Consider the following 22,619-nt stretch of genomic DNA (forward strand, 5'->3'; position numbering starts at 1 on the left):
TCATGCCCAATGACATCGTGCTTCATCTCCAGGTGCCTTTGACCTTAGTAGCTGAAACTGGACTGACTGATCTAGTGCCTAATTCTGTTTTTCAAACTTACAGTGTGGCCGTTGCCACCTTCTGTCAAACTGTTGTAGATTCAGCAGCAGAAATACAGGGTTTTGGCTTCCTTCTCCTCAAGACCACTTTAATGTTGCAGTTTGGCTAACTAGTTGATTGCTTACTAGAAATAAAAGCTTAAATTGCACAAGTTAATATTTATGTATTTATCCATTATCATATGTTGGTCAGCAACTTCATTACATCCACTTTTGACCCTGAAGTATTTCATCACAGATACATAATGCAGTATGTAATTTTTAGTAATTTCATGTATGATGCTCTCTCCAGGGAAGGAAGGATTCTTTCCTACTTAGATGTTTCAGGGTGGTTTGTGCAATAACTGAAACTAGGCTGAAATCTGATGTAATGCACAATCAAAATGTTCTGTTACATTATAGTACAGTACATTTCAATGTAATTTATTCTTTTCCTATGAGAACCATGACTAATTACTAAGTCAAAAGCCAATCATAATACACAAATGGCAGCAGTTTACAGACATGGCAATATGGCAACTATAGGGTTTTTGTCGTCAACTTTGGTTAGTTTGTTTAATGTTATATGCAGCAGAAAGGGGGAAAGCAAAGAAAGAAGAAACATGAGAACTGTTTTGTCTCATTTCTACTCAAGAAAAATCTTTCTGAGATTACGTTGCTACCAACTGCACTTCCTGCTTACAAAAGTGATGATACCCAGTGAATATTATCAAATTAGGTTGGTTATCATGCATGTCTTTTACAGCATATGGTATTAATGGATTTCAGAGGCTGATAAATGCCTTTGTAGAGTGGAAAGGCATGGGGAAAACTCAAGAGCTGGAAGATTCAGCTGCTAAATTTAAAGGAGGCCTGCTGAACAGGCCTCGTTGCATTTTTCTGTCCATCAACTCATCATGGTCAATCTTTAATGCTAACTTCAAAGGAATAGTAAGGGATGCATAGAAGAAGTCACACACACATCTCATAAAACAAAATTTATCTTTAATTTGTAAGTGTCAACAGCAGTACAAAAGATGGAGTGATGGTGAATAGATTAAGGGTAGAGAGGACAGTCTTGAGGTAAATGAGCATAAATAGGCAGTCTTATAGACACTCCCCTGAAGGGTCTAAACCCCTATCATGGCATATACTGTATCACCCAAGGATGACATGTTTAACATATCAGGAAAGCACCTTGTGCAAAAAAAAAAAAAGAAAAAAATTAAAAAAAAATCCCCCCCACCCGAAACATGTAGGTAAGGTGCCAACATACACCAGAACATACTGTATATGGACAGTGTCTTTCAATTTTGTCTTTTCCATTAATAACTGAGGCAGAGGAGGAGAAGACTCTTAAAAGTACCACTGAAAGATTATTCAATATTTAATTTACCTCACGTCAATACTGCACAACAAAATCCAAGAAGTCTGTTTATGCAATGAAGCAGAGCTAAGAATAACTATTCTCTTTTTTAAATTGAGAACGGATTTTTTTTTTTTAAATTGGTATCCTTAGCAAACTTTTTTCTTTCTTTTTTTTTACTGTATCAAGAGGAGAGTGTGAGATGTGATGGCAACCTTTAAGTTCATTTAAAAACTTTACACTGGACTGTACAAGATTTTTTTGATAAACTATTTACATTTTCAGACTTTAAAACATATTCAAAGCAGCAATAGACACTAGTTTTTCCTCTAAACGCCCAAATAATTACCGGCCATGGGCCCAGGTAGGTACCTGCATTGTATATAGAATTTCTACAAAGAAAACCTGCCCATTAAGTTAGCCAGTGGGTGTCCAACGAGCAGCCCTCGCCGTTAAGAGCCGCACCCACAGTGTTGCTATAGGAATCAAAGCATAGTACCTTGACAAGAGAGTCTCAGTTGTCCCAACAGCTCTACACAAACTTTACAATTTGAAACAGCAGCTAGCATGTCAGTCCAGCATGTCAGTGAATTGTGCTGATTAAATTAACATAGAGTACAATCTCACAATATACATCACAAACAAATTACAATGTCAGGAAATAAGAGTTACAGTAAGATAAGTTATGTAGTAACAGCTTATAAGCTTGTCTTAATGTAATAAAAAAATTTTTACATGGGAAATACAATAATGAATGAACATAAATGCTAAGCATTCTAGTTTGCTACAAGCTGAAGAAGGGTACAAGAAAAAAACGTTGCTTTCTAGAAAGCAAAACACAAATGACAAAGGAAGACAAACGGAGAATGCACACTAGCAGGTCTGCAATGTGCAGCATACAAACAGTTAAATATTTGCACATTCCCCATACTCCAAGAGCACCAAGGACCTCACTTGTGGTTTTTAGAAAGCGGAAATTACAAAGCAAGCCATGTCACTAAGTTGCTTTATAGCTTTCATATTGCCATAAATACCAATTTGATAAGTTTTCCTTTAGCCTAGTTCACCCCACCCCACCCTCTCTTTACCCAGCGTGTGAAATCTCAGAATACTTCTTTGTCACCATTTCCAACAAATCTGGTAGTTAAAAAAGGGCGATGAAGTAAAATGAAATATATTTGCATATACATTTTTTTTCCTTCTGTAGCAGGACATTACAGTATATCAAAATGTAGTTTGATCTGAGAAAAATCACAGATATTAATGGGTTATATAAAAAAAAAGGTTTGGGGGAAATTTTTTAAAGGAAAAGGAGTTAAGTGTTTTGTAAAAGATCAAATGAGGTCATATAGTATTATTCTTTTAAAAGAACATGCTTAAGTGCCAACTTGAATCTTAAAAAAGCATGCAAAACACCAAGGGTCCAAGCCCATTCATTAACTTCTCATAAAAACATGAAGAACTCTATCATACATTCTGCTGGCTGCATCTCCAGTGCAGTTGTTCACACTGTGGCCCTGGCTCAGCAAAGTTTGCCCCGCTGAACGCCAACGCTTTACTGGTCCTCATGACCGCCATGGAAGTACTAACATGCTTCATATTAAGCAGGTAGATAAGTGTTTTGCTGGGGGAGGATGGGGGTGTTAATCTTATAGTATGCTTTGCTAGGAAATTATTTTGAAATGCCATGCCTTTGGTATGACCAAAAAACAAAACCAGAAAGCCAGCCCAGAGAGAGGACTATGTTTTAGATTGCATTGGGAGGTGGTTGTGTGTACTCCAAGCAGGAGCTGCCCACAGCTGACAGCTGTCTGCTTTGCACAGGGTTTCATGTTTATTGTGACTAATGCTGCTGTTTTGCATTCCCATCCCGGAGCAATCCCATCTTTTGCCCTCCCCCTGCTTCATGCTGCACCTGAGTACACTGATTTAGGAGCACACTGTGATCCCGCGTATTCTCAGCAGGCGGTTTCACAATCTACATGGTGATGCCCAAACATACAGGCAGACCAGAATTGGGCCACTTCGTCCAAGTCATTTCTCCATGTAAACCTGAACCCTGGAAAGCAGTTCTGTTTCCATTAAGACTTCTATCTTCCATTTTAATGAAATATGAAGTGAACTATTCTAGCTGATACCAGACTGTTTCGGGAGTGTTCTTGTCTTGAAAATAAGTATTTTATAATTTTCCAAAAAGATAATATATATTATCTGTTAATTAAATAAACTGTCTGTTCACAGAGAAAATAGTATTACTATATTTGTGCATTACCTGAATGGAGTTGTTATTTTTTTTCAGAGTTATTAAGGGGGGCTCAAACACTATGCTTAAAAAGCAATTCCACAAGTCCTCTTTGTGTATTTTCTGAACAATTTCCCCTGGTATTATAGCCTAATATGACAATAACAAGATTTAATGAATGTAGAAAATAAAGGTTTGATATTACTAAGTCTTGACTGCATTGCAAGGGTCATCTTAGTCATGATAATCTTTCCACGGATATGCTTTTGACTTCCAAATGCCATTGTTGTTAAGAAGTAAAATACCAGTTTTACTTGGATTCAGAAGACTCTGTTTCCCATCAAACGTATCAGAAATTTGGTATGTTTAATGTATCAACTTTCTAAAAAAGAAGAAAGTATTCTGTGTTTGTGGACTATGCTACTAAAAATCAGTGAGAGCACAAGTGAGGCATCTTGCTGTCCCAGCTACAGGTCCACAATACTGCGCTCACACTGCAGGTGTAAATTCAGCATCTACATGAGGTACAGTGACTTGTCAGCATTTAATATGGACCAACATACACTGATATAGAACAAAAGTAAATACATAACTTATACTTCACTAAGTATCCATGAACAAAAAATAAAATTCTATTTCCTATGTTATATTTACACAATTTAAAAAAATTCTAAAATGAGATGGTAAATTCATCAAAAACTTTGTTTTGAGCTCCGATTAATAAAGTAAAAATGTTGTTTTTTTATCCTTATGATTGTCCTTCCTTGATTTCTACTGACATTTTAGAGCCAATGTCGGCTAATAAATATAATAAAATGCTCATATGCACAATTCAGATTCAAATATGTTCCTCCCACTCCCCCAGCCAATAAATGCAATTTTTACCAGCTGGTGATTCCTGAACAGCCAGTCATTTTCAAGAATGTGGCTTTAACATACAGAGCATCAGCACTGAGGCAGGGCTGGAGCTAAAACAAAGTGTTCATACATACATGTATTTTGCATAAATAAATGAAATAACAAGACATAAAAATGACTCAAATCCGGCAACTGTGAGGCAGGCCCACACGAGTCGAAACAGATGACTTTTGTTCATGTAGTTTTCGTACAACAGTTTCACATTAGTCAGAAGTGATAAAAAATACCATTTATATCCAGTGCTTATAACACTTACGAAACAACATCTGTGAGTGTGTGTTTTTTTGTACTACAAGCAAAATCAAGTTTCAGTCCTAAAGAACAGTCCTTTGTTCTCCACAAGCCTGCAGAATATTATTTTGGCATGGTCATAAAATTTAAAAAAATTAACCAACTAATCTAAATGTTTGCCTTTGTGCAAAAAAATAATTACATAAAATACAATGCTAGCAATACAGCATTCTACCTATGCAACAAAACCAGAAAAAAAGAGAGCAAGAGAGAAAGAAGGTGATATGGGGGGAAGGAGAGATACTTCTAACTGGAGAATTATGTAAGACATTAATAAATAGTCATTTTTTTTTAGGAAATAATGGTATCCTCCCCCCAATCTGAGCTGAACGTACGAAAAACAGTTCAAATTCCCAAGCAATTATAAGAACAAAACCCACTTTCTATCAGTACCTTAGCCAGCTTAAAGAGGGCGCTCACCAGCTAACGACACAGCATATGCCTTTAAAGTCTTGGCTAGACCAGTTTATTGCTTATTAGACATGGACTCAGAACACATTTAAATAAATATTAAAAATATAGCATTTTGTTCCAAATTACAGAATGGTCAGAGAAATTTGACCATTGTGTTTCTATGCCATTATCTTTATAAATTGTCCTGTAAATTGAACAATCTTCTTTGTCTTGGGGGTTGTTCTCGCACATTTCGATGTGATTCCTACAGTGGCAACAATGGCTACCTCTGCTCAAGTAGGTATTAGTGGGGCTACGAGGAAAATGACTGCTCCCGATACAGCATTTGTCATTGCACCTCGCACGAATCTCTGCGAGATAGGATGATAGCAGGAGGATAGCCAGCATTAACACTATACTTCTTTCATTGTCTGGGCCCTGAACAAAGCCCGTTCAGCTCTGTGGGAAGATTCCCACAGACTTCAAGAAGAGCTGCTCCAGGCCCACTCACACCTCTCCGCCTGAGTCTGAATTTATCACCAATGTGCTGAACATATCCAATTCAAAATAAAAGCTGAGGGAGCTGAGGAGCTTCTGCACATGTATTCATCAGGCCCACTGGATCTGTACATATATATACAGTGATGTATCTGTGAACAGGAGTGGAGTGTGAGGGGAAAAAATAAAGGCAGTTTCTTCTCTGTCTCGGAAATTTAATAAATTCGCGATCTTTGAATATCTCTCTCTTGTATATTTCCCAGAATTTTCTCTAGCAATTGGATTGTTTCTAGTAGTAATACAAATAAAAATTTTAGTTTCTATAGCACCTTACATCCAAAGATCCCAGAGCACTTGACAAGCGTTCATCAAGATCGGGCTCACATTCCCACATGACTAATATTCAATAAATATTTTTGATGCACTGTTTTCTCAGCTTATCAAGTCAGATATTTGTGTGGCCTTCCCTCCCCCACTAGGAGTCTCACATATAAATCACTGCATAAATACTTAAGGTAGCAAACAGTTCCTTCAGGTGACAACAGAAACGTGACGTACAGAGCCATGATTCACTGCAGGATTCTACAGGCCCTAAAAATTCATCATGGTGGACTCTACCTGCAGACTGGATTTTACATCTGCCTTTGCTGTCTAAGTATAGAGGTTTATAACTATAAACACAATTTTTTAGGAATATTTGTACTGTATGTACATATAAAAGTACTCACTTTATTTTGCTTTACATATAGCAGAGTGTTTCCAAGTGCTCCTTGAACATACACTATTACAGGAACAACTGAATTTCTCATTCATAAATGTCATGTTCGCTTTAGTAGCAGGTGCACTTTTATTTTCATATACCTGTGTAATTTAGGGGAGGAGAAAGAAGGGGCTCTTTAAAATATCAATAAGGAATTGTAAGTGTAATGCCACCAACAGTACTTTTAAAAATAAATTAAGTATTTGGACCCTTGACATTCTGGAATGAATAAATTATTTAAGAGAAAATGTGTTAAGACTGAATGCAAGGGTTAAAAGCAAAGGGGTAAAGAATGTAATCAGAGGTGGCCTCACACTGCTAAGACAGGCCCGTCCATAGCTGGTGATCGCTCTTTTGTGCTTACTTAAAATTTCACACTAATGGCACATCAAGAGGCAAAAGCAATTGGGCGCATGCACTATGGCAACCATGTTCACTACTTAAGAATATCCTGTCTCCAGATTCCTGAGTACTTTACCATATTCTGGAAAAAATTAGGTTTTATATATAATTTTTTTAAGATGCCAAAGGATTGTCTAAGACTTTACAGTGTCTCCTTTAAGACTTTTTTTTAAATGTTAAGATTCAAAAGTTATGAAAAGTTTGGCACGTCAGAAGTTCGGCTATACATATGGAAAAAAATGGAATTCAGAGACTATTTTTTAAAGACGAGCTATGATGCACAGATGTGCACACTTGCGGACTTGTTCTGCTTCACAATATGAAATCTGCAGTTTTTGTTTTCTAAAATAATCCAGAATAAAAACACATTCACAACCTGTAGGCTGGCACAGCATACCTGAGTGAGAATGTATAACCCCCATCTAAAACAGTAACTTAAACCTTTATCAGCATCCAAAAGGAAAAAGACAAAAGGTAAGACTTGTAAGACAGCTATTGATTCATATAAGTTTTCAAGTCCTGATGTCTGATATTTAATATACGTCTTCATCTAAATTAAAAAAAACAAAAACAAAAAACCCAAGTTCATGAAAAATTAGGGAAACAATCTGTCTCACACGTTAAGAAACATTTAAGACCATTCTGCTGATGTAACTGTAGGAGCCACACATGCATGCAGGCTCTTTAAGAACTTTTGTTCAAAAAAAACCCAAAAAAACCCAAATGAGTCTGAGTACTTTAATTCTGTGAACACTCCTCAGTTGGCACTGACTGCCTCATGGGCTTCATTTTCACTACTATAGTCTGATTTGGGATCATCCTCATAGTCCTCGTACATTTCTATTTCATCCTCTCCATTTATCATTTCATTTCCAGCAAGGCTTCCGCTGTCCGTCTTCATACCGTAAGTGCTCTGAATGACGGGGATGCTGGGCTCAGGGCTGGCAGAGGTGCTGGAGCAATCTGATGTCATCTGAGGTGATGGCGTGGTAGTCGCCATGGTAATAGCACCAGGATAGACAACCCCCGTTCCTGTGGTGATTGGAATTTGAGGCTGTTGTCTGGAAGGAAAAAAAAAAGAGGGGAACGTGATTTCCTGTGTTCAGAGGAGGGAAGACCTCTGCATGTCCAATCGAAAGAAAAGCAGGTGGTTTCCTAGAAAGGCTGCATGCATTCCTCTGGAGTTCACAGTCTGGTCTTCTATGGCATTGGTTCATCTTAGCTTCCCCCAAGGACAACTGGAGAGTAAACTGTTTATTAACTACCAGACATTGATTCTTTTATGTATTTTATGTGTTTATTTAACCCATACTGCAGACTAGCAGTTGGACAGAGATCATCAAAACGCTTCAGGCACCTGTGTGATTCCTAACTGCTACTGTAGACATCACGTACCTAAAATCTAAATCCTCCAAATTCCCGACAAGCGCTTCTGTTAAGGAGGGGGCCCTCATGATTATCTGTAAGTACCTAAAATGGCAGACAGGCGACTAAGTAACATTGTCTACCTGTATGTTATTTACTATTTAAGCGCTAGGTCGACTCATGTCACTTAGAAAAACTTTCAATATTTCATTGCTGGCTTTTGATTTTTATTTAAATCCATGATCAGAATGACATTTGTTCTTCAGGATTTAATGTGTAAAACTGAGTTCCTGAAGCAAAGTACTTTACTTTAAAAAAAAGAGTAAATGTTCTTTTTTCTATGGTAATGGACAGTCCACAGACATTAAGAATTCCTCCAGAGGACCCAAAGTCAGATCTGATTTATTCTGACAATGCAAATACATGGGAATTAAGGGTGCACACCTCTACTTTTGACACATCTTTCTGATATCTAACTTTGCACTGTGTAATGTTGTCTAAAACTAAAATAGGCTTATATCACTGCCAGTCAAGCAATTCAACGCAAGCTTTACTGTTAGCATGTATATAGTTGTACCAAGTGATGCAATGTCTCTTCTTACAGGGATGTATGTATACTCAAATGCTTTGCTGACTAAATGTGAGGTTGCTGAACCCATTCCATGGTCAAGCCCTTATTGGCTACAAATTAATTAAATCTACTACATATATTTGGGTTAATTAACTAATAACATACTTTCTATATTAAAATACTCATAAAAATATTCTCTTATTATTTCTGGATCATTACCTTTAGTAAAGCTAAGAGAAAAAGAAGGGATGTAACTTGTCTGAAGGAAGAGAATCTCCATCGTACTTCAGATGTAACACAACGAATACACTGCAGTACCAGAAATACCCAAGTGCCCTGGAAGATGCTGGTTTAATATTGACCAGTTATTGAACATACATGCCAATTTGCATAATCTACTTGAAGAATCATATATTTCAATGTATTCCCAACCTTCTTTAGAGCAATATTGACCAAGTATTAGAGAACTATTATATAATTTTAGCAGGAGAAACAGTGACAGATATGTTTGAATAGTCTAATGAATCTATAACTTCCTGACCACTGTGTCATTCTATGCTAAAATTCAAAAGGACGTTCCATAAATCAGTCTCTCACAAATCCTTAATCATTGGCTAAATCAATACATAAATAACGCGAAGCTTATTTACAACACCCTAAACATTGAGTCTTCATTGATCAAACTCTAATTTTGATAAATATCACACTACAGAGCTACTGGGAAAGCTAAGTCCTGCAAGTTTGGGAACCAACGGAGATAGCCAAATCGTGAACACTCTGTGTAAGATAATATTAAAATAGCATGTAGTACCGTCATAGCTGGTACTGCTAGTCCGACTCTTACAGCCTCTGCACAGCTTGAGAAATTCAAACATCTGTTGTATAAGTACGGTACACCTGGCTAGCAGCGAGCAAAAACATCGCAGTAATTCATTTGACACAGTCATTATACTCCTGTTTGCAAATGATGATTTGCAGATGATTTACAAACAGCTAGGGATTTTTCACTAAATTTTCACTTTTTAAATGGTCTGATAAATGTTCTGTGAAAACAATTTTCAGCCAATGTATTTGCTTGCAAGTGATTTTCTGCAAACATCTTTCAATACTTTATCCATAAAATTGAACACCTACCTCACAAGGGAACATTTCTGTTTTAGGATTGCATGTTGTCAAGAGTGTAAACTATTACTGTTAAAAACCCACATGTACCTCCTCCACAAATTTTATACACAGAAAATGTTCACATTAATGACTGTTTCCACAAAGCAAAGGAAAAAGAAACACACACATGGTCACAGCAAAATTCTGCATAGTTGTCAGCAGGCCATACACGCTTAATTCTCTCTAATCTGCCCATCTAACAACTGCTGGTACTAATCTTTTCCCGATATTTCTTAGCATAAGTAAATTCACAAAACAAAGCATCCCCAATTGTTTGTCAAAGAACACCACAATATTAATGACAAAAAATGCTTTGAGAAAAGTTGTTTTTACAGCTCTTCTAATAAGAGCTGTAGAATGTTCTCAGTGATTGATGCAAGCTGCTCTTGTGTTATAGATGACACTAAGGATCAGAACTCTAATATTCACCCCTATCCCTCCCCCCAAAAAACATTTGCATTTTTTTAGAAACAAATTGCCTTCCTATAAGCAGCAAGAAGAAAAAAAAATAAATCTGTTTAGGACAGGGCTGTGAGGTGATGATAAAATGATTGTTGTCAGTATTAAGCCCTAAAGGACAGACTAAGTTAAGAAATTCAGATATTCTTTCAAATGTTTATCATTAGCAAAACTCTTTTGCATATCCACATTTCAGTGGGACAGGGTATATTCATCCAAGTACCACCCATTACAAAGTATAAAGAGAGCAGGTCATCTGAGCATAATGAAGCAGAATTTACAGAGATACTTTTACTTGAGAATGCACTAAATGCTTGGCAAACTATCGAATGAATCTAACTGGTAAAGAACTTGATCTGTGTAACAGGATGTGTTTACTGTGTCCTGTTCTGAGCTCCCCGGTTCAAGAGGGACAGGGAACTGCTGGAAAGGGTGCAGCAAAGGGCTACCATGATGATTAGGGGACTCGAACACCTCTCTTATGAAGAAAGGCTGAGAGATTTGGGTCTCTTCAGTCTGGAAAAAAGATGACTGAGGGGGGATCTTATCAACACTTATAAATACTTCAAGGGTGGGTGTCAGGAGGATAGGACCAGGCTCTTTTCAGTGGTGCCCGGGGACGGGTCAAGAGGTAACGGGCGCAAATTTGAACATAGGAAGTTCCACCTAAACATGAGGAGGAACTTCTTTACCCTGAGGGTGGCAGAGCACTGGAACAGGCTGCCCAGAGAGGTGGTGGAGTCTCCAACTCTGGAGACATTCAAAACCCTCCTGGATGCGTTCCTGTGTAACCTGCTCTAGGTGACCCTGCTCTGGCAGGGGGGTTGGACTCGGTGATCTCCAGAGGTGTCTTCCAACCCCTACCATTCTGTGATTCTGTGAAAGTTAAAAGGCTTACTGAATTTTCATTCATAAATGCAGTTCTTTTTTATGTATTAAACAAAAATCAGACATAGTGTGCATGCCTACTGCTGGGTGGGTAATAACTGTGAACTTTACGTTACCTATATCTCACTGTGGAACTGTAAACATGTGGTAACCGTACCACCTAAATGGGAAGTTTCTCGAATTGCTACCCATTGGCTAGCAAAAATTTGCTAGCACTTAAACATGGGCACCCACACCTCCCCAGTAACTGGACACCTACATCTCACTTGAGCCCTGTTATTATTTAGAGCTGATCAGGTTATCACTGTAAATTCTGCTCAAGTTGCTGCATTACATCCCAGAAAGCCTTATTTTAAGATATCACAAACTATATGGATGGCATATGTTACTGGAGATCATACAATCATAGAATGGGTTGGGTTGGAAGGGACCTTTAAAGGTCATCTAGTCCAACCCCCCTGCAGTAAGCAGGGACATCTTTAAATAGATCAGATTGCTCAGAGCCTCATCAAGCCTGGCCTTGAATGAGTTATCATTTTCTAAATAACTAAATTTTATAGGATGGGGACAGGGGAAGAAATCAGAGCATTTATTTAAATTCTAACAACTCTCCCTGAAAGGAAGAGTTGGAGTTTCTAACCTATGATTCTGGTCATTATATTTTCTTTTATTTGTAGTTCTTAAAGGCATTAATGTTAATGGTATTTTTCATAACATTATATTCCGCGTTTAATCCTTGTATCTAGCTGGAGTTTTGCCAAGGTCTTCCATATCATAGGACCTTGGAGTGAGGAGATAAAAACATACTTTACTGCAAGCTACAGGTTACAATTCAGCTCAACTGCACATGCATGTTTTCTGCCTGGTTAAGATTTCCAGAACCCAACATTAATCTTCTTATCTCTTCAGATCTGTGAGGAACGGTGACACATGGCTATGTACCCTGGCTTCAAATACTCCTGTCTGCACCATCTCTTCTTTGCCAAAGAAATCCTGATGTGGCCAGTTACTACAGGTCACTTCCCTCTCTGCTCTGCCAGCATTGCTAACGTGTCTGTCCACTCTGGGGCCAAAGATTTGGCCCAGAATAGGTAAATAAAAAAAAGGAGGTAGCATGAAAATTCTTAGACCAATTGATCTGCTCACAAGTTTGTGGAATTAATATTCTTAGGATTTTCCTGGAGAACATTCCACTTTTGACTTCTGAAAACTACCTAAACATTTAAATTGGCAAATTACCATTGTTTTCTGATCCCTTCCCAACTATTTTCTGACAGCTCTTTAAATGACTGAAGCAAAATCGATTGCCTTAAGGAAAACGCTTATATGCTACACACCCCTGAAACTTAAATTCCCATAAGGAATGAAATAACAGCAAATCTCACAAAAGCACCCATTGTGTACTTACTTTAAGTTCAAGCTACAGGAGTATAATATTACAGCCCTATTCAAAACCGTAGTCTAGCAACATTCAGACTGTGTGTGTACAGTAGTTATAAACACTATAAAGGCTTTATTCTAAACATCTTACACTGGTACGACACCAAAAAAAAAGTTACTGCTTACATCATTTTGCAGAGAAATGTAGGTATCATATACTTGCACTCAGAGTGTATTAGACTGTAAAAATGACTGAGAATTGAATTATTTCTGTAAGATAAGGCAACAAAAGACAGACTCTTAACTTAAAATGTCTGAATTTATGGTTTATATATGATCCATTTGTTAGTTCACATTTATTTATGCATTACAAAAAAAGTACTATTGAAGATAAATTGTAAATCACTTGAAGGCTGTTCAGGGATTAACTTATGCTGAAGTTATCATTCACATCTTCCCATTAATAATTTTATTATTAAAAATAACTCAATTATTTTAAAGAAATAGCTGCCTTGAGATTCAGCTTCCACTAGATTAAAACCAGCAAATTTCTACTATACTCTGCATTAAACATGAATTATTTCTGTATATTATCTGCCTCATTTGGAACAAAATTCATTCATGTAGGGAGGCAATAGGAGGCCGACACCATTTTAAGTTTTGCTCTGTTCTTTGAAATAATTCCCAGTTCCTAGATTTTTGTGCTGGTCTATCACATATATAACATTTATCTCAAAACATGAATTTCCTGCACAATTTATTGTAAGAAATCTTCACTCTCATTCAATTCTCTGGAAGCTTTTCTTCAAAAATCAGAACAGAACCTGGCCATTCATTAGCTTATTTCTCTATTTGATTTTAAAGCCTGGCTACTTTGTATATTGAGATTCTCTAAACAACTTTTGTGTGTCTCAGCAATGTTTATCAAAGAATGCAGCTCACTGAAGTAAGCAGTATGAGCTTTTTGCATCTTAAAAGTTCAAGCAGTGTAAAACTCTTTCTATGTTTGTGGTGGGGGGTGGTTTAGTTGTACACATGGCAGGATTATTCTGTGCTAGCCAATGGCTCGCCCAGGGGGTTTGATAGGAACTAGCCCTTACTGGGTTGCTTAAGCCATAAACATACATTTGGTATAAGAGAACACCAAACACAAATATGAAAGAATATAATTTTTCTTGCTACTGATACTTTCCTCTAGTGACCTTTTGAAGGGTCTGTCTTTCTCTTCACACATGTCCTACTTATCTTTTTATTCTATGTTGATAATTTTTTGCCAATTTGGCATACCCAGTCCCAACTTAATCGGCATGTTCTTTAAAAAAAAGAAAAAGTCTATTTTGTACTTTTGTTCTCTATCTTATACTAAAATATTTACTGTAAACATAAAATCAATCCTAAAAACCACATTTGTCTCCTGTTTCATTCTGAAAAGGAAATGGCATCTCAACTCTCATGTTTACAGAAAGACAGTTTATGCTGTTTGTTCCATCAAAACAGTGGTAAAATGATGGGTGTACAAGGTCAGTTAGGAAAACAGTCACAGATGATGCTTTATGTGATACTTATATTAAACACAAGGAAGAGTAAGTTTCAGAAGCTGCTGGGCTCAATTACTGTGTTTCACTTAATTATAATCTAATTTGGATGAAATGTTGCTTTTATTACTCAGTAAACTATTCTGCTGAAATAAATTATACTATGTTTTATGTTTCCTTTCAAAAAGATGTCCTGGTCTGTTTTTTTCACCTTTTTTGCTTGGTCTCTTCCAAGACTTTTAATTTTTTCTTTACAGATAAAGGCAATTTGGTACAACAGTGGGAAGTCACAGAAAAGCATGATTTTTTTTTTAAAATCACAGCCTCTCTTTCCTCAGTATCAAAATTTATATTCATATTGAACTGCAACATGGATCTCATTTCACCTTTATTGAACGCATCCATTAGACTTTATACCCCCTTTTCCATCACTTGTAGAACTAAAAGTAATTTCTGATAAAGTCCACTGCATCATTATAAAAGTGCACAAAGGTAATTTACTTTAAAACTTCTTCAGCATGGATGGTGAAGAGCATGGTGAAGTGGACATAACATAAATATGAATTGGAACCAATCCTTTCAAGAAAATGATGACATTCTCATGTCTTTGTGATCATACTCTGATATATGAGAAACATGTTACATTTAGGTTGCACAAATAGTTTAATTTTGAATAGTTTTCTTTTTTTTTTTGAAAATCACAGTATCAATCTTTAAGGAGGCACTTTTAGAAGTTTCTTAAATCTGTCCTCCATATTCACCTCCATATTTAGCCACCACTTCCAATGTGTAAAATGCTACTGCTTAATACTGTTTTGAATTAGCAAACAATTCTCAAATTGTTCAGACTGCTGTTTTGGCATTTCTTTTGCATTTCTTGTCTAGATGTGATTTGGTCTGTCAATCTGCTTTGGAAGACATAAGCTAGAGTTTCATTCCCTCGATCTGAATATAATTTGTGATGTTCTGTATAAATTAAGATTTCTGTTTAGAGTTCTATGTATAATTTTGATGGAAGCCTTTTAGTAAACAATTTCCCAAAGAGTGAAGAATAAAAAGCAATGTCAAAACTATAGACTGGAAGGCTATTTCAATGTATCAAAACCAGTTCTATTTACTGATTGAAGAAAGAGCCCACATTGTTGCAGGCTTTACCACAAAATAATTGACTGCAACAGGAGTTCTGCATCCCAAGCCAAAAATGAGGGCACATAATCGACGTCAAGGTCAATTATCTGGTACCGAAGCACCCAACAAAAGGAGACTATTGTGATTAGAGAAATAAGCAGAACATTGTGAATTTGGAAAGGCTGGCACTGGAGATAGCTTTTAGACTCTTTGTAAACCACCAGAAACATTGTGTTAGAGCACTGAGCATCACAGATTAATTCATAAAAAAAAAAACAGGAGAGAGAAATCAGTTATGGTGCAGTTGTTTCACTGGACTTTTGTTATCTTTAGTCTGTAGATCTTTCATAGTGCTGCTTTCTCTGCTGAAAACTAGAGGAAATACTGTTAAAAAACACACAATGTTTTTAAAACTGCTCCAGGATCTTTTTGAGCCATGTATTCCGAGTTGTAAATCTACCTAGTCTATCTATGCACTACTTGAAAGACTCCTCCTAAAATATTTATTTTTTTAAAATATTTTTTCCACAGTTCTATATATAACAAAATTCCTAATAGCCTCATGCTATGATATCACTCATTCATGTGTGTTCCTAATGTAACTGCTATTACTCCTGTCCTTTTTTCCCCTCTCCTGACTCCTTATTCTACACTGGAATAATCTCTCTGTCTTTGTTCTTGTCTTAATTTAGGAAATGATCCTGGAGTCATTACTAACCCAGAATGGATTATCTTACTAATAACTCACAAAAGACATGATTCAAGCCTTTCAGGCTAATGGGAAACAACTTCTTTTGACTTTAAAGAATTCCACAATCAGTCTCATAATCAGCATTCAGTGGCAAGCTGATAGCTCCATATTCCATGATATATCTTATGTTTTTACTAAGGTTTTACAGGTTCAAATCCTTACTTTCTAAATGACATTAGTCTGACTTAAATAGATAAGTCTATTTGTTTTCAAACAGCATGCTCTGTCTTTGAAAACAATTACAACAATAGTACTCACCCTACGGTAAAAAACTGCCTCATCTCCTGTCTTCGAGACCTCATCAGTTGTTTGTATTCACCAATACGCAATTTCTTTCCGTCAACAATGCAGGTACGTTTTGGTCGAGGTTTGTATTTGTAATTAGGATACTTTTCTAGGTGGATTTTACTTAGCCGTGCCTGCTCTTCATAATAAGGTTGTTTCTCTTGATTTGACATGGACTTCCAGCGAGATCCTATTAACACAAAACATCAGTGAGTGATCAAGTAAAGCAGGTTTAGCTTCACACATACACATTTCAACATGCCTTCTTGCCATAATAAATACATTTTAAATAAGTTAATTAAATAAACCGATTTGAATTTACACCAGTCAGCACATACATTGGGATGCACAACCTGAGACACCTTAAAAGAACCCTGACTTTCAGATGTTGCTGGGACCAAAACATATGTAAATCCCTATTAAATAAGTGCACTTAAAATCAATAGTTCTCAAAGTCTTAGCCTCATGCTGCAAAACAGACTATTTAATTTTTTACAATGTGAGCATTAATCTGTGAATAATTCTATACCTTTGTAATACCACTCACAGTATTATGGTTAAGTAAGATCTACAACCATACTTTTACTGTTAAAAGCTTAACACATTGCCTAGGGACACATGCTTCTTTGATAGTTTTATGAGGATTTGGTTTATATACTCCTACTAATAGATATTAATACCTTGCTGTGTAGCAGGAAAAAAATATAAAAACCTTATAGATTCAACAAAATAATGAAAAATCCCTTGCTGTCTGGGTGTCTTAAAATTACTAATCTTCTGATATAAGCTTGGCATAATATTGGCACCTTACCATATTTTAAATCCTATTATGAATATTATCTTCCAGCCAGATGTAATAAAATGCACAGAATTGCACTGAGAAAGTTATGTTTAACAAGCTTATATTCTTTAAAAAAAAGAAAACAGAAAGCACATTGTAATTATATACACCACTTCAGGTACTGTAAACTCTCATTGAAAGCTGTACCGATAAAAAAGTTAAAAAAATTAACACAGTGTATACAGGAAGAGGAAAAAGTATTCAAATCTCTTGTATTGTTTATAGAGAGCTATCTAAACACTGGAATAGAGAAGGAGGGGTTTTTATTTTTTTTTCCAGGGGATAAGAAATGCAGAAAATAGCTTTTTGGTGTCTTTTATATGAATAAAACGATTACAGCTGCGGTAAACGTGGGTGGAAGCTATTCTTTTACCAAGATTTTTCATACATCAACAAATGGAAAAGTTGTATAAATATTATCCGTAGCCAGCAATACTCCGTGTCAGTTCTAATATTTCAGTCTCTTTTCTCATTGTCCTGGAAAAGTTGCACAGATATTATATGGACATAGACTTATTTGTGGCAGAGCAGATACTGACAGGTTAATTCCATGGTTAACAAACACTCAATTGCTGGCACTTCTGAAATATTTATGCTGGAAGTTTACATTTTAATGAATACAGTTACTATGCTCCTAATAGTTTTTTCACAGAATGCACACAAATAATATAGATTCCCTACAGCTGCCAACACTGAAACAGTGCAGGTTTTATACAAAACTGAAAGGCTATTCATATAACTTACTTATATGGTAGACAAAAATATGAGAACTACTAAGTTAGATTTTGGAAGTTTTAGGACAAAGTAACATTTATTTCGATGTATTCTTGCCTCTGATTGAACTAACATGCAACAAACTTTGGTAAGAACATATTTGAACTCAAAGTTTACAATAAACTGATTACAGAGGAAACCTGATTTTTACTTTTATTTATTACGAGTTACATTTGGAATCTGTCTTTCACTTCAAAGACTCAGAAAGCAAATATAGGTTTTAACATTTCACCACTCATTCTCACGTATGTTTCTAATTCTCTGGAGGCGTCTTAAAAAGCAAATCAAAATTTCTCAAAAATGAGCCAATTTATTTGCACAGTGGCAAAATATAATCCATGGTATATTCCCTGATCGTCCCAATCTATACAAATTAAATATTAACTATGGTGTCTTTTAACTAGGCAATATTTTAATTGTATGATACTAGTGCTTCCTTTGTTTTATAAACATTGTAACATTTTGAATCAAGCATCATTTTGCATGCAAGAAGGTACGCATGTACATGTCTTTTGAACTGTGCCAGGTTTCTTTCTTTGACACTGCACTGGCTGACATAAACCTTTGATTTTGTACTATATTAATTTTTTTCACAGTAATTACTCCAGCAAGTACCATTTTGCACTCAGGTGCTTTGTAGTTCAGGTGATTTCTAACAGACTCTTGCGATTAGACCTCTTATCAGGATACACTCTTAAAACAGATTTCACAAAACATTCCTTTTGAATGCTGCTATGGCTTTAAAGTATGTTGTGACTCTACTGTTGAAAATAAAAAGCATTGGGGAAGGGGCAGAAAGGGAAAAGGAAGGGAATGAAAATGAAAACAACCCATGAGTCTTCATTTGTATGTTTCAGTAATTCCAATTTCAGTGAACATTTCCCACACAAAATATATCCTAAAATTAGAGAAGTTGCATATCCAAGAAGGAAGTAACTAGCCTGTGTCACCAATATAAATAACCTCATCTTTCCACAGCTCCCAAAATAACTAACCTCTGCCAATTGACACCACTACAGCAGAGTAGCTTCCCTCAGCAAAATTAAGCTTCCCTCAGTTTTGGTTTAGTCACAGTCATGATTTGTTCATTGTCTTGCACTTACCTAGGATTTTGCTAATGTTGGAGTTGTGCATGTCAGGGAAGGCCTGGAGAATTTTTCGACGCTCATCCTTTGCCCAAACCATGAAAGCATTCATTGGTCGTTTGATGTGCGGTTCGCTGCTGGCTCGGCCCCGTGAATCCCGGTAGACTCGAGCTTCAGCCACGGTGGCACCTCCTGTTGGCCAACAATAATACTGCTGTAGTTTAGCTGCAGAGCCATTCATTGCTTTACTTCCTGTAATGTCAGGGCAGGAAGAAACAAGATGGATGCAAAACATTATTACGTGGATTACGCAAGCGCTTTCAGTGCTGTGTTTATTTTAGCCTCATTCTCTTTCTCTCTCTCTCTTTTTGCTGCCAGGTCTATGAGAAAGAGAGAGAAAGGATATCCAGTGATTTCAGTGTAATTGATCAGGCTCACCCAGCTGAAGGCATCGACATCTGAGTGAGGAAACAAATTGCACTGGTATTTCTCCAGTTAAGGTATGGAGATTTGAAAAAGTTTCCTTTTGGGACTTTAACATAGCATATATGTTCTGAATGCTCAACAAAACTCACATAAAAGTTACAGTTGAGAATCCAAACTGATGTAGACCTGTTCACACAAATAATTTACAATGACTTTACTTCTTGAGCAGTGAAGCACATGCCAAACTTTTCATAAAATAAATTATATAGAACACAAGGTACACGATGCTAGTTGTATGGGTCTGATTATATTTGGAGCTGAACATTATAAAGACACATCTGCTTTACTTAAATTTTAGATGTGTCTTGGAGCATTCGATCACATATACGTAATAAAACTGTCTGCTTTCAACAGGTACACGCACAGCATCCTGTAGCTTCCAGAATGGGAAGCAAGCATTCCAGCTTCTCCATGCCTGCTGTGCTTTAATGGACCCCAGTGTCCCGTCGTTACCCACCATCAATTCAACCTGTACATGCTAACCTTAACCAGATTTTGAATGCATCCAGCCCTGCTTCTTGACCACAAACAGCAAAACTTCATGGGGATTTAGAGTTCACAGAGGTATGAGGTGTAGAACTAGTTAATACAGGAGAAGGAGACAACCAAGCCTAGATAAGGCATGTTTTTATCAGAAAAACTTTTGCAATTGTGATAACAACATATGTTTTCAGGGTTATACCTTAGCTATAAAAGAAAGGGAAAAAGTCTTTATAGCGGGAGAGTGACATACTTAGTGTTAGGCCTCATCAAACTGTTCGTGTAATTCAATACCTTGAAAAAACAAGGTACGTAACAACAAATTAGCACAGCAATACGTATCCTTTTTTTGTAAACTATTACAGCACCCAACATGGATCTATTTGCCAAAAAATATAAGATTAGTTCTTCATACTAAGTAAAACCCTGCAGACTTAGATTTCAGTCACTGACCTACAAGTTTTTAATTGTGCAAAAGCTAAGTTTCATAATTTAGTGCGAAACCACTTTATAATAGGTATACCAGTTTAAAAATTCTATATAGGGAATACATTTACACGAAAAACGTCCTAAAATAGAGGATGCATAACTAATACACTACCTTTTTGCCACCAGGTCCACAGTACATTAATTTCATTTAAAACGCACTGACCATACAGGATAAATTGATTTTGCTTTATATGGTGCTGACAGCCATGTTTATTGTGCAGTGAAATGTAGTGTAGTTTCAAGCCAACTATATCCATCAACACAGGGCAATATGCTGACTACTGGGCCAGATGAAGACATACATTACCCTGAGAGCAAAACACTCATTCATATACGGCAGTGTCTTCTCCTGAGGATCACCATGGTAATTTATGATGCCTCCAATGCCATTACTTTACAGCTGACACCAATTTGGCAATTTGTATACTTACGTGCGTGCACATAAAAGAAGACAGGTTTGTGGCAAATGTGAGATGCAAAACTATTTTAATACTATTCTAAGTCAAGTACCATGCTACAGGTGTTCAGCATTTACAGGAGGCTGCAGCTGCAGTAAGCTTTCTTTGCTAAACCACCCACATGTAGGACCAGTTTAGGGGTGTGTATGGTTAATGAGGCTCTGTCCATTGTTGTCAGAAGGCTTGGAACATGCATATCAAAGATACCATCTTTTGAGAGAGGATATATTTATTGTGAAACTATACTAAGTTACAAACATAGTAACTCGACGCTGAAACATTTATTGAGACAAATGGCTATATAATTTGAGAAAAATCAAATATATCATGTACTGGTTGTTCTATCTTTTAAAATAATGCCATAAAATTTGTTACTAGTATGTGGACAATTAGGAAGTTGGTGACAAATTAAAAAAATTAAATTACTATTAATGCAAAAGTTGTTATTTGTTATTCAGCTACTCTACTCATAGCAAAGGAAAGAAAACATATTTGAATCCATATGATGATTTTCCGTCTTCTACTTTCCCAAAGGTACTTATTCACTACGGCTAAGGATTTTGTCTTTAGCCCTTTCTAACACAATTTTGGCCTGAACTTTGATTCCTAATGCAGGTAAAGAGTACCTTTACTGGTATCAAGATTATAGACTGTCTTTTTAATTTGGATATAATTTAGATAAAACACAAAAAAAAAAAAAAAGAGAGAGAGAGAAGAAAAAACCCACCATTAATGATCTATTTTCAGGGAAAGGTTATATTAGAAAACAATTCTTACTTAGAGTAATAAATTACAATCATCCCAAAAAGGCCAAGAAGCTCTGGCTGTATCTGCTTTAAACAAGTCCATACTTGAAGGATTTGAAAAAGCAGCCAAAGAGTTGATGTTCTTTGGGCTTGATCTCTGGGGGAATATTTGCAAGTTGACCCATAGGCCATCACAAAAGCATCTGCAAAATGAATTTCTGCAAACAACTAAAGTAATATAATCTCCATGTTCTTCTAACTATCTCAGAACTACAGAATCATATTCAGCATATAAAGCATTACAAGAAAATACTTCTGTTAGCATGTGATTCTACGTGGGGAGCCAGAAAGTCTCGGTGCCTTTTTCGCTTAGTAATGAGGCACTAATGATATAAAAAGCACATACCCTCAGTAAGCTTTCACAAGTTGAAACACATAAGAACAAGCTTTCAAACTGGTTGTTCTTAGGTACTTCGTCCTGTCAATCAGATATTTAGACAGTATTGTGTCCTATATAAACAATTTCAACAGGTTTTACAAAGTATGGATTTTTTTCTTATTGTGATAATTATAGTACTGACAGAGGCTGAAAGAGATGCCTGAAATTTTTAAAGGAAAGATATATACAACTGCAAAGAAGTAGGTCTTTCTAAAAATATTTTCAGGAAAGTCTAACAGATAATAAACTCAACAGATAAAATACAAATGTACTACTAATGAAGGGTGAGAAGAGAAGACGAAGTTGGTAATTGTCTATGGCAACTAATGCTCCATCTGCTAATTACT

The 22,619-nt window shown here is 36.3% G+C and overlaps 1 protein-coding gene across 11 annotated transcripts in view; it reads right to left on the reverse strand.

Moving 5' to 3' along the window:
* Window positions 1-1,063: 1,063 nt before the first annotated feature.
* Window positions 1,064-22,619, reverse strand: part of SOX6 (SRY-box transcription factor 6) — a 381,266-nt gene continuing 359,710 nt past the window's right edge. For 10 of the 11 annotated variants that reach the window (XM_063331731.1, XM_063331728.1, XM_063331729.1 and 7 more), the window contains 3 exons: window positions 19,193-19,426; window positions 16,448-16,664; window positions 1,064-8,009 (listed from right to left, as the gene is read on the reverse strand). In XM_063331731.1, coding sequence (XP_063187801.1) covers window positions 7,706-8,009; window positions 16,448-16,664; window positions 19,193-19,426 — 755 coding nt within the window. In that variant the 3' untranslated portion in view covers window positions 1,064-7,705. The remainder of the gene's footprint in view (window positions 8,010-16,447; window positions 16,665-19,192; window positions 19,427-22,619) is intronic. The other variant, XM_063331725.1, reaches the window with a different exon arrangement.

Source organism: Chroicocephalus ridibundus, chromosome 4 (assembly GCF_963924245.1).
Source record: "Chroicocephalus ridibundus chromosome 4, bChrRid1.1, whole genome shotgun sequence".
In the NCBI taxonomy this organism is placed as follows: domain Eukaryota; kingdom Metazoa; phylum Chordata; class Aves; order Charadriiformes; family Laridae; genus Chroicocephalus; species Chroicocephalus ridibundus.